The sequence below is a fragment of the Nothobranchius furzeri genome, chromosome 11 (assembly GCF_043380555.1).
Source record: "Nothobranchius furzeri strain GRZ-AD chromosome 11, NfurGRZ-RIMD1, whole genome shotgun sequence".
Taxonomy (NCBI): domain Eukaryota; kingdom Metazoa; phylum Chordata; class Actinopteri; order Cyprinodontiformes; family Nothobranchiidae; genus Nothobranchius; species Nothobranchius furzeri.
Window position 1 is genome coordinate 47,606,285 of NC_091751.1, and position 11,908 is coordinate 47,618,192.

Sequence of the window (11,908 nt, forward strand, 5' to 3'; positions counted from 1 at the left end):
CAGAATAAGTGCTTGGAAAAGTACGGGAACACAAGATGGTGGGATGCTGCTGCGGTGCAAATGCCATTTCAATTTTCTCTAGTTAGTCTAATGGTCAAGGAGAGCGGGTTGGTCATGCGCCTTCAGCAGTAGAGGGAACTGGCCTCTGGCATGCAGTTTTCACTCGTACATTTACGATGAGCCCGTGGCAGCAAACACCACGCTGACTAAATGAAGAGTTTGTTCTGATCATATCGACAGGGTCCAAGTATCTGGAGTTATTCATGAGAAACAGGAGTGCAACAACAAGATGGGGAGAAAAATGGAGGACAGGAAAGATGCGAGTCCAGAGGCTGTTAATAAATGTCAGCTTCGACAAGCTCTGCTGGTTTCCCTTCTTTTTTGTTTTTGGTGCTAGAGTGACTACATATCCACTGCACTCATACTCACTTCACCGGGGGAAATAGTTCCTGCTCCTGTTTCTGTACCGTGTAGATTCTAATGGGAGATAAACAAAATAGGTGCAAAATCGTTCAAAAGCCATGATTGTGAGCTGAGTTTCAGTGGCAGAGCCACACAGAAAGGTGCTCGGCTGCAGGATTCAGGAGCAGCTCACCGATTTATCTCCATGATCGTAGGGGGAAATGAGCTGGCAACAAATGCAACTTCTAGTCGGTTAAGAGACAAAACTTACTTAAGTCAGCAGAAAGTTTAAAATGAAAAAAGGCTGTAAAAAGTGAGGATTTTAGAATAATTGTAAATCTGAGTTCAACACTGTTGCATTCAAGGTGATTTAAGAGACAATAAATCAATATTCATTTAATTTACCACCTGATCTTTAGTGCATGCATCACCCAAAGCCAAGCCAGCACTTAATGAGCAGTAATTAGACCATCATAAGATCTGACAAGCCTGCTGAAACCAAACATTAATGTATGCAACACATTCATTTAGATAATTGTTTAACTTTGAATCCAAACCACAGAACAAAATGACAAGAAATGAATAGAAATGATGAATTCTTATGACTAGTTAAAAAAAACAGTAAAAAAAAAAAAAGAAGAAATCTAAACTCAAGACTCTTAAAGCAGCTTTATTAACTTGAGTAGGGGTGGGTGGGCCCCCAGGCTCTGGAAGGCGCTGCCTTTGAGCATTAGGTCTGCCTTCACTGTCTGGTTTTAAATCTCTTTTGAAATCCCATTTTTATGACTTGTTTTTTAACTCAGCATGAGTCTCTTCAGTGTTTGTTCTTAAGCTTTAGTTTTTATGCATTTTTATGTTTTGTATTGTTTTTAATGTTTTTAAATTCTGTGAAGCACTTTGGTCGGTTTTATGCTATTGTAAGGTGCTATACAAATAAAGCTGCCTTGCCTTTACCGTTTTCTCTACATCTGCTGATATCTGTTCTTAGTAAAGCTGATTTAAAGTCAGGCACATCCTCTGGAAGCTCGGTGCTGTAGCAGAATTTAATTTAAAGGTATTTTTACTTTCACTAATAACGTCTGCATAATAAATACTCTAACTTAACTTTAGGTGTCTGACTTTAACACAAAGTTAAGATTGAACAGTTGGCTAAATTCAGAGTTCTAAAACTGATTCAGCTTCAGAAATGTTGTGCATCAATTGATGTTATTAGTGCATTTTAGCATGAACATGAGGTGGAAAATGTCTAGATATCAACCCGTTTAACCCTAACGCCCCCCAATGTCCCAAACATCTACAACCGTCCACATTCTCCAAACACAACTAAAACCACAATCAAACAGCCCAGATGGGAAACAAGGCCATTTTAAATTGTAATACATTAAGATACAATGATACTTTAACTTTATTTTAAAAGAGCATCTGGCCTTCACTGATGCCTGCTGGGAAAAAAAAAAACCTTGAACAAATTTAGTTGAGGACCCCTGGAATAAATAAAACAATAGACTCAATTTCCTAAATAGAATTTGAACTCACAACCTCCATCCTGTCAGTACTTTCTCACAGGGCTGCTCTTCTAAAATAAAGTTCAAGTATTATTTTAATGTATCAAAATCTAAAAATTGCTTTGTTTACAATCTAAACTGTTTGGATTGTAGCTGTAGCTGTGCTCGGGGAATGCATACAATCACTGACACTTGGGACATGAAACGCCAAAGGCCTCCAATTGGGAGGCGCCAGGGACCAAAGAAAAAAGGCCTAGGGCCTAAAGGGTCATGGCCCATAAAAACTGGCAATACACATTAACATTCGGCTAACCATGTATCTCCTACATAGCGGTATCAGCAATAGAAAAACCACATTTGTCGACCTCTAAACTAAAGCTTTCCAAATATATCTATGTAATGTAAGCGTACATGAAAGTAATAAGATTAATCTGTAACGACTGGTGTTATTTGTGTTTACAAATGCTATGCAAACAAAGCCACTGAGACTAAACTATGCTCTTGGTAGACTATTTCAAACCTTTTAAATAAAGTTGTCATTTCCATACCTGTGAACTGAGTTGACTTTTGATCCAGTTAAAGTAATAGTTCAGATCACTTCCCTCCATCAGGTCACGGCCCCAAGCCGCCAGTTTAGCGATGATCCTCGCCGCCTAAAACGATCAAAGAGAGCATTTCGTATTCAGGCTGCTTATGTCTGCCAACTACAGATATTTAAATCTTCCATAAAATGCAACAAGATCAATCCATAACAACTCCGTTTAACCATCACTAGTGCACATGTCAAATGAAACCCCACTGGTTTGAGCTAATGCCAATTATAATCATTTTGCATTACAGTTTTTTCTGAGGATGAGGATAACATAACTTTGGTTTGGCACTCTACACGATGAGGTCATTTTAGCTTCCAGGAACAAAAAGAAAAGATAAGTGTGCTCATGTCTGGAAGCACACACACACAGATAATAATGGCTTTTGTTTAGAAGAGATAGTCAAGAAAAAGAAAACAAAAAAAGATCCCAACAAAGATCATAGATTAACTTTTTCTAAAACAAAAATGGCAGATGATACATCTGATATCTAATAAACAATTTCAGCTTGGTAATCGCACCCTGTGATTAAACAGGAACAAAATCTGGCCTCTAATTTCCTCCTAGCCAGAGGAGGATGTGAGGAAACACTGGAGGCTGAAATTTAAAAGCCCGACTCAGCACGACACTTGGATCGAGTTAAGTGGCGTGTCACACACCTGGGGTCACATTCCGCCCACCTGCTGGACACCGTCTGGATGGCATTATTAATTAGACTGTGTGTGTTCTTTCACAGGTGTGTCCACTGAATGGTCATTCTTGAGTTGAAAAGAGCAGACGGGTCATTACTGGAAGGTTGTTTTGTGCGGAATTATTGATGCTGAGCTAAGATTAGAGAGAAAAACATCTGATGAAACATTTATAGCAGTAAACTAATACATCAAGTTAAACTATAGGTTTTATTTTTATATTCAGTGCACTTCCTCACTTCATCTTCTAGTGTCCTTTCCAGAAAAGACCTTCCTGTGGGTAAGTTTTAATGTCAAACTATAGATATTTATAGATCACAACTCACCGTGTACACAAACTATTTACAGCGCTGAGCTGCGGTCAGATTTATGCATAAAACCAAAACAAGAGCATGCTTGTATTGGGTGTGTTTATGTTTACAGAAAACATGTTTCTCACTGACGGACAGCTGCTGAGGAACTGTAAATAGCTTGAATAGCAGAATGTTTTTTTTAAATAGGTTGAAATAAGTGATGTTGGATTTTGTGTTTCATCTAGTGCCAAGCTTTTCTTTAGTCGCCATCTGAAACAACAACAGGCCAAAACATCAGACCACCCTGGGGAAATGTTCACCAGTAATTGATGATAACGAGGAATCATTATCTGTTAGTAAGATAATCAACCAACTGCTGCCAAGTTCCTAGAAAGCTGATTTCTATTTGCTACCTGATCTGTATGGACTGTTCTGTCCTGAGATGCTTCACTGACATTTACTTGTTTGTTTGTGGCCACAGCAAAGTCTAGTTTCAAAAGTGTTCATCTTTGGAGCGAAATGAAATGCTTAAAGGTGCAATGTGTGAGAATAAAGTACGAGTTCTATAATAAAATAATCCCAAAAAAGTCTAATGACGAAACATTTCCTTCTCATCTGGCAGCAGGGGTTGTCAGTTTATCTCCTTTGAAAGTATAAGGAGGAAGGGCATAGCTACTGTTTACCATGAGTGAGTGTGAGGTTGCTGTGTCTCCTGCGAGCTAATTCTGCAACGCCAGGATGAAAGAAGCTAACATTGAGCTCACATCGAGCTAACAATGTGAACGGTGAATTAGGAAAAAATAGACATCTCTAAAAATATCTCGAAATTACTTTTTCAATTAATAACAACTCAATATTACAGTGAAATGTTGGTGTTTCCTCTTGAAATGTTAGCCAGTGGGGGATGTGGGTGTGCTCCGTTTAGCTGCCATGGGTCTCCCGCAGGGAGATTTCGTAGCCGTGGCGCTGAAATTTCAACAGTGGCGCAATGCCACGCCTGAGCCTATGCAAGAGAAACACTGAATGTATGTGTCAAGTGAATATTGACTCCATCGTGGCGTTTTACTTCCTTTTATGAGTCATTCAGAACTATAACAGCAAGACGATAAACAACCATACTTTCTCAATGCCGGCGGCATATTATTGTAATAAGTGTAGTAAGTGCACCCTACTTGTTGTATGGAGTATAATCAGACTTGTTAATGTATGGAATTAAGTCTGGATTATGTCTCTCATTATGTGAAATCAATTCTAGGCTCTATAAGGTGTATCCGTGTGTGTGTGAAACCAAGCTAAAGGCCTGTTACCTTCTCTTATCATGTTTGTGTGTGTGTCCAGGCAGCCATCTAGCCCCCTGAACTGTGATGTCGTAAATTAGTGATGTACCTTCACTCTGCTGATATGGTCAAACGATTCATGTTGTGAATGTAACCTGTTTTGACGTGAACATATGTTGGGAGTAAGCTATCTTTTATCCTCTGTGGAGTTGGTCAAGATGCTATAACCATATAAATAAGAAATCTCGTCCAGCTAATGTTGGAGATGACCATTTGATCCTGGGCAGAGGAAGAAAAGGGAGGGGTAACCACACGTCCCCCCTATTGACCAATGGCTACGAGAGGAGGTGATGTAATCCCAAAGGAGAAGAAAGGAAAGCCTGCAGGAGGCACTGAGAAGAAGAAACAAGTGAACGGATGAAGACTGGGAGAAGAAAAGGTGACATTATGACATCCAAGATTTATGGTCTCTTTGGGGCCGTTGGAGAAGTAACAAGAAGAAGAGGAACACGTGACCATGAAGTCTGAAGCAGCAAACAAAGACATTACTGTGAGGGAGGGGACAGAGTGAATAAAATGAAGATATTGGGTCTGTTCAAGAGTTGAGCTTGATGGGATGAGTGAGAGTCAGTCAGTCATGGACTGAGCTTTTTGGAGAAAGGCTTTTCGGAATTTTTAGGAGAGTTGGCCTTTGATGGGAAGTGTATGTGAGGTACAGAGATGGAAAGAAGGAAGCTTTTGCTTTGAGCTTTTTGTCTGTGATAATCTGACCTAGTGTCGTTTTTTGGAGAGCTTATTCAGCTCAACTTTGCTATACCTCGGTTTATTGGCAAAGAGTTGTTCACTTTTTAACCCGCGTTGTCTGGGTTTTGTTTGGATTATTCTTCTTCTTTTCATCTGTGTGAAATAAAACCTAGTTCCTTGGATTCGTGGAACGAATAAAGGATTTACGAGTGGGGTCTCCTCCAATCGGTAACCGAGCAAAGGTGAGATGCTGGTTGTAAATGCCATCCCAAGGTGTAATTGATATAAGCCGTTTCCTCCATCCTAGGCTACAAGTAAAGTCAGTTGTCTCCTAAACATAAAAGGAACAGCTGGCAAGGGTCTTAATCTGAAGTGTACATAAGCTTCATGGACTGAGGGTGTGTTGTGAGTAAACTGAGTCTCCCTTGAGCTGCATAAAGTTGGTTTTGCCAGAATCAGAGTCTAGGTTAGCGGTGATTGCTAATCACCTTCTACAAAGTGCAGGCATTTTAAAGAGTGGCTGGTGTCACGCCCACGCAAATAGAAATACAAGTCAACCCTGAGACGTTAACATCTTTAGAAGAGTGAGGCTAGCTTGGGATGATGGCTTGTAACACTACCGTAAAACACTCGAGTGTTAACACCAGATATGACAATGTATTTATCTACTAATCAACTTACTGTGTATGACTCGTCTTTGTCATCTAGAACCTTCTGGTGCCAATTTGTATCGGGCAACAACCACGAAACTCACGGAACAGGAGTGAGCGTGTGATTGCAGTAAAAACATTTGACACAGGATGTCACTTTAAATTCATTCCTACATAATGCACCTTTAACATCCCATTTAAAAAGCAAAAATGTGCAAAATTCAAACAATATTCTTCAATTTTGTTTTGTACAACATAAAGCCTGTCCTAGAAGTTGCCTACAAACAGGACTGAAGGTTTTCTGGAGGAATGTTTGCCTTTCTCCAACAGCGCTTCCATGCTACTGCTTTCTTTTCTCAACTTAAACAACAAACACAACTAGCCGTCCATTCCATGTAGGGCTGAAAGATGTTAGGAAAAGGTTGAACAGCAATTTTCCTAACAGAAATTGCCATTTCGGTTCAATTCACGATTTTCTACAAACAAAGGTCCAACACTATAGCCTGTCAAGCCATGCTGTAGATTAAGTGAAAAGATGGTCTAGATTCTAATCTAGTACAACAAATCATTCACATTAATATTAACTATTTAATCATGCAATAAAAACAGTTAAAGCCATTAATATTTTCTCCCATTATTATCATATATATATATATATATATATATATATATATATATATATATATATATATATATATATATACACACACACACACACAACAAAAATATAAACACAACACCTTTGTTTCTGCTATGATTTTTCATGAGATGGACTTAAAGATCTAAAATTCATTCCAGATACACATATTACCATTTCTTTCAAACTTTGCTCACAAATCAGTCTAAAAGTGTGATAGTGAGCACCTGTGCTTTGCTGAGATAATCCACCCCACTTCACAGGTGTGCCACATCAAGATGCTGATCTGACATCATGATTAGTGCACAGGTGTACCTTATACTGCCCACAATAAAAGGTCACCCTGAAATGTGCAGTTTTTTGCTTTATTGGAGGTCTGGGGACTCAGAACCGGTCAGTATCTGGTGTGACCACCATTAACCTCATGCAGTGCAACACATCTTCTTCGCATAGAGTTGATCAGATTGTCAATTGTGGCCTGTGGAATGTTGGTCCACTCCTCTTCAATGGCTGTGCAAAGTTGTTGGATATTAGTGGGAACTGGTACACGCTGTCGTATACGCCGGTCAAGCACATCCCAAACATGCCATGTTTGTTCACACACAGGTGAAAACAAGCGGGGCACTAATATATTACTATGACTCACTCTGATTGGTTAAGGGTCAAACAAAGGCGTGTCATTCGCCTGAGGTAAGTTCCCTTTTCATTCAGAGGCAGAATTTCAACAGCAGAGCTGTGAATCGTGATAAAAAGGTCTCTCAAAAATGACAGACCGTCAGATGTGTAGATCGTAAAACGGTCTAAAATCGTCATATCGCCCAGTAGGGCTGTCGCGGTAACCGCAAAAATGAAATATCGCAATATGAAGAAGCCCACCGCGCTGCATCATGGGCCACCGCGATTACTGAACTTGGTTCAACTCAATGATGCATGTTGAGAAGGATGGCTGCACTGGTATCAAAACGAAACGTTACTTCGCTCCTTTGGGAGCACTTTGGTTTTCAGTACGTCAGCACTGCGCAGCCAGGGTCCTTGGCCGAGACAGAGCTGCCACCAGCGGCAAAAAAATAATAATATACGCTCGAAGACCTGCTGAAGTCCCGGACAAGCACTGCTTCTGCAGCCGTCCGAAGAGAGTTTGAGCCGAGCTGGAGCTCACTCGCTACCTGCAGGAGGAATGCATCCACCCTAAAGAAACCCCCCTGACATGGTGGAGCAACAACCGGGAGAGATTCCCTTTGCTCGCCAGAGTCGCACGCAAGTACGTGTGCGTTAGTGCAACGAGCGCACCATCCGAGAGGGTTTTCAGTGTTGCTGGAAATGTTGCCACCCCTCTCAGATCCTCTCTCAAACCGTATATAGTTATCATGCTGGTTTTGCTTGTGGGTAACAAGGACGTGACCGAGCTATAAATCACCGTCATTCGTGTGTGTGAAAGTGAAATGATAGTGCGCCCGCCCCCCCGCGCGCGCGCGCCCGGTACATGTAATTTTTTATGCTTGATTTTAAACAACTAAACAAAATGAGGACTTGTTTCTTATTTGTTAGATGCTGCAGCCAAATTTGCATTTAAAAGTTTAACCTCCTGAATTTTGTTGTTTTTAAGTTCAGTCGGACTCCGACTGTCGGAGAAACAAACGTTACTGCGATCTGTGTTGTTACTGCCCTTTGATCTGCATTCAGTAAAGTGTTATAAAAGAAGGCACGGCAATTTTTAACCTTTTTTAAATGTGTAAACATTATGTTTAGATAGTACTGCAATAAAAAAAGGGCTGCAATAATATCGCACACCGCAATATTAAGCCACCCTGAATCACCGCAGGAGGAATTCCTCAACCGCGACAGCCCTATCGCCCAGCCCTAGCTGTGTGTGGAAACATAAAACAGGAAAAATAACCTGAACATGCAGCTCTGTCAGCTGTGGAGTTCGGCTCTACTCTGGATGGTACACCCCACCCCCCTCCCCCGTGCTGGCTTTTGCCGCAGCCATAACACGGGGGAAAAACCCTGGATGTAAAAAAAAAAGTTACACAACTGATCCTGGATCAGTCGAAACCGCTAAAACCGCAGCTTTGATGGTCACGTAATCGTGCAGTGTTAAAATCACAATTACGGTCCAAAAACGATAGATCGTTCAGCCCCAATTCCATGCAACTAAAAGCATGAATCCTCAAAACAAGACCACTTTATTTTACAGCTCTAAGCTAGGAGCTAGGGTTGGTGGAGTACAGAACTGGTTTGCTGCTATGCTCTGAAATCTTGTCAAAAAAAGCCAGAATTAATGTTTTCAAACCAGTTGTGCTGCAACAGAATCACAGTCCAATGGGACAACAGGGGATTTGCTTGCTTACAGCCAGCTGACTAAACACAAGATTGACTTACTAATTCAACAAAGATACCTAAAGCTATCTATTTAATCTCTCCTGGAACTTTAACGTGTGATCAATGCACCTGATACACAGAATTATCTGTCTTGGTCACAGGTTTCCAAACTAACATTTGTGTTTTTCCAAATTCAAAAATCTCACTCACCATGTGGACAGTAAAGAGGTCCTGACGGTTCAGCATTGGAAGGAAGTAGGACCAGGGGGTATTTTTTGTCTTCTTGGCATAATCAAAGAAGATGATCACCCTCTGATGATTCTCCTAAATGACAATCAAGAGTTAAATTATTTTTTGGGGAGTGTAACACTAATAAGCTAATTAAATGAAAGGGAGAAATGTTTTTGGTTTAAACAATTAATGCAGTTTAATTTAATATTTTATTATTTAAAGATAAAATTAGTAAATCATTATTTAAATTAATTTAGAAGTTATCAAGACTGAAAATCCACCATAATTTAGGGATTTGTGTAAAATCCAAAACCCAGTGTTTCTGTCTGTGTACCTGCAGAGTGTCATCAATCAGAGTCAGGATGTACTGGACTGTCTGCTCCTTGGAGATGTGAGCCATCAAGTTTAGGAATGTCTTTGCACACTAAAAAAAAAAGATAAAACACAACCCTGTGAGTCCTTTGAAACCCTCAACAAAGTGTCTTTATTTAGCTGTCAGGCACTTGTTTTAGAAGTTTGTGTCAGCAACACTTGTTTTCAAGGTGAAATTTTAATGGTTTCTTTTGACATCAAGCAACAATTTTATAGCTTTATTGATGATTCAAACACTTAATGATCCATCAAGCACCACCATTTTCACGTTAAATGAGCAAAATATATCAATTAACTCTGATAATGTTCAGCTAGTGTACGAGAACTGTTTACCTGATGTCCCTCCTTGGTCAAGATCATTTGTTTCTCCTCCGAGTTGGCCTTTTCAAACTTCTTGATGAATTCACAGTCCTCTGTAGAGATCATCTGACTCCTACAAGCAAATAAATCATGACAATGTTATTTTAGAACATAGCTAAAATGATGTTTGTAAAATGTTGGCGTCAGCACATACTCCTTGTGACATTGATTTGTTGCTGGCATGCTGAAAATTGAAAGAGAGAGCTTGAAAAATGGTGGCAATTCACACAGACATGTGATCTGCTCTAGTAAAGGCAGCAAGGACGGTAACAGCTGGAGGTTGCAGTAAATCATGCTTACGAAAACCAGAATAAAAATGTTAAAGTGCAAATAAAAATGCACCATGTTCTAAAAAAGATTCTAGATAAAAAGGGAAGTAGGACTCAAGACAGTGAATCACAATCCAGGAAATACACAACAGCTACTTTGACATGTTGCAACGTAAAATATACAATATGCCATCAATTCAGGTTAATTTTTCAACCGAAAATAATAAATTGCAGCCAATGTGCACTTTCAAAATATGGACTTCTGTCGGATGCAAAATGAAAAATGTTGCACTGCATACTTTGGACATTTATCTTCACAAATTGAAAACTACAAATGGTCCTCACTAATCAACATCTCCACCCAAACTGGATTTTTCATAGATCAAGTTTAAAAAGGTAAATATTCTGTTAATTTTCATGTATATATTCCATAACTCAGTCAATACAATGCTGCTTAAATTAGTATTGAAATATAATGAAAGAATCAAACAATAAAAAGATCAAGGTAGAATAAAACTCTGATTAAACTATTTAACCAAAGTAGATCTTTAAAACTGTTTTAATGAACTTACTGAAGATAGGACTGCCAGTTGACCAGATTAGCCCGAACCTCTGCTGCCTTTGCAGCAATGATGTTGGTGGGGACTGCAGCGTCCACAGCCCCGCGGATATCCATCGTGTTCAGGATTTTCTGCAGTTTATCTGATAAAAGATTGCACCTGGAGAGAAGACATAAACGTTTATACAATCACAGACCCCGACAGAGGAAAAAACAACAGATTTTAGCTTTGTTTAGCATGAAACGCTCACAGTTGTAAAAACAGCTGCAGTGAAATAACTTAGTCTGATCCCAAATTAATATTAAGCTTTAAATAACAGTTTTACTTCATTTATTCTACTTAGTAAGATGACAAAACGTTCAGTAGCTGAAGCTAGTTAGCATCAGCAGGTCATGTTAGCTAGCCCAATGAATGTCACGACTATTTAATGGATTCTCCGTCGACTGAAATAAGATATTATAATACTCAAATAGCGACATTACTATATAATAAGATCGTAACATTATTTTAAACGTGCGACATATTCTAATTCAGCTGTTTCCGGACACAAAAGGACCGTTAGCTCAAAGCCAGCTCGAAACAAGTAGAAAGAAGCCTACAGATGCTAGCCGAAAGTAGCTTTGCTAATTTAGCATTCCGCAGACTGTCAAAATATGGTAAAATTTCAGAAATAAGGCATTGGTCCAAATTTGATCTGTTTAAAAACCGTGTTGAGGTACTTACCCAGCAGCTATGTTGTGCTAACAGCTGACACTAAGGACACAATGTCTGTCATGTGACAGTCATGCAGTCACGTGCTCTCCAATCTGCCTGCAGCCTGCCTGCCTGTATGTACAGTCTATTCTGGCCTGCAGGAGCAGTAAAATGAGAAGTTCTGATGTTCATTCACATTTTGAACGAGTTTTATCCATGCAAACACGTTTGTAAGATATGTTTTGTTTCTTCACCAAGTTTCTGCTTTAGATTTATAGAAGCAGCAGCAAACATCTATTTGTTATTAAAATGTA

At 39.6% G+C, this 11,908-nt stretch overlaps 1 protein-coding gene across 2 annotated transcripts in view; it reads right to left on the bottom strand.

The window, feature by feature from the left end:
- Nucleotides 1-11,764, bottom strand: part of atp6v1h (ATPase H+ transporting V1 subunit H) — a 55,641-nt gene extending 43,877 nt beyond the window's left edge. Inside the window, exons 1-7 of one of the 2 annotated variants that reach the window (XM_015956590.3) lie at nt 11,625-11,764; nt 10,914-11,060; nt 10,046-10,145; nt 9,675-9,764; nt 9,320-9,433; nt 2,456-2,560; nt 430-477 (exon numbers count right to left, since the gene is read on the bottom strand). In XM_015956590.3, coding sequence (XP_015812076.1) covers nt 430-477; nt 2,456-2,560; nt 9,320-9,433; nt 9,675-9,764; nt 10,046-10,145; nt 10,914-11,017 — 561 coding nt within the window. In that variant the 5' untranslated portion in view covers nt 11,018-11,060; nt 11,625-11,764. The remainder of the gene's footprint in view (nt 1-429; nt 478-2,455; nt 2,561-9,319; nt 9,434-9,674; nt 9,765-10,045; nt 10,146-10,913; nt 11,061-11,624) is intronic. The other variant, XM_015956591.3, reaches the window with a different exon arrangement.
- Nucleotides 11,765-11,908: the final 144 nt, after the last annotated feature.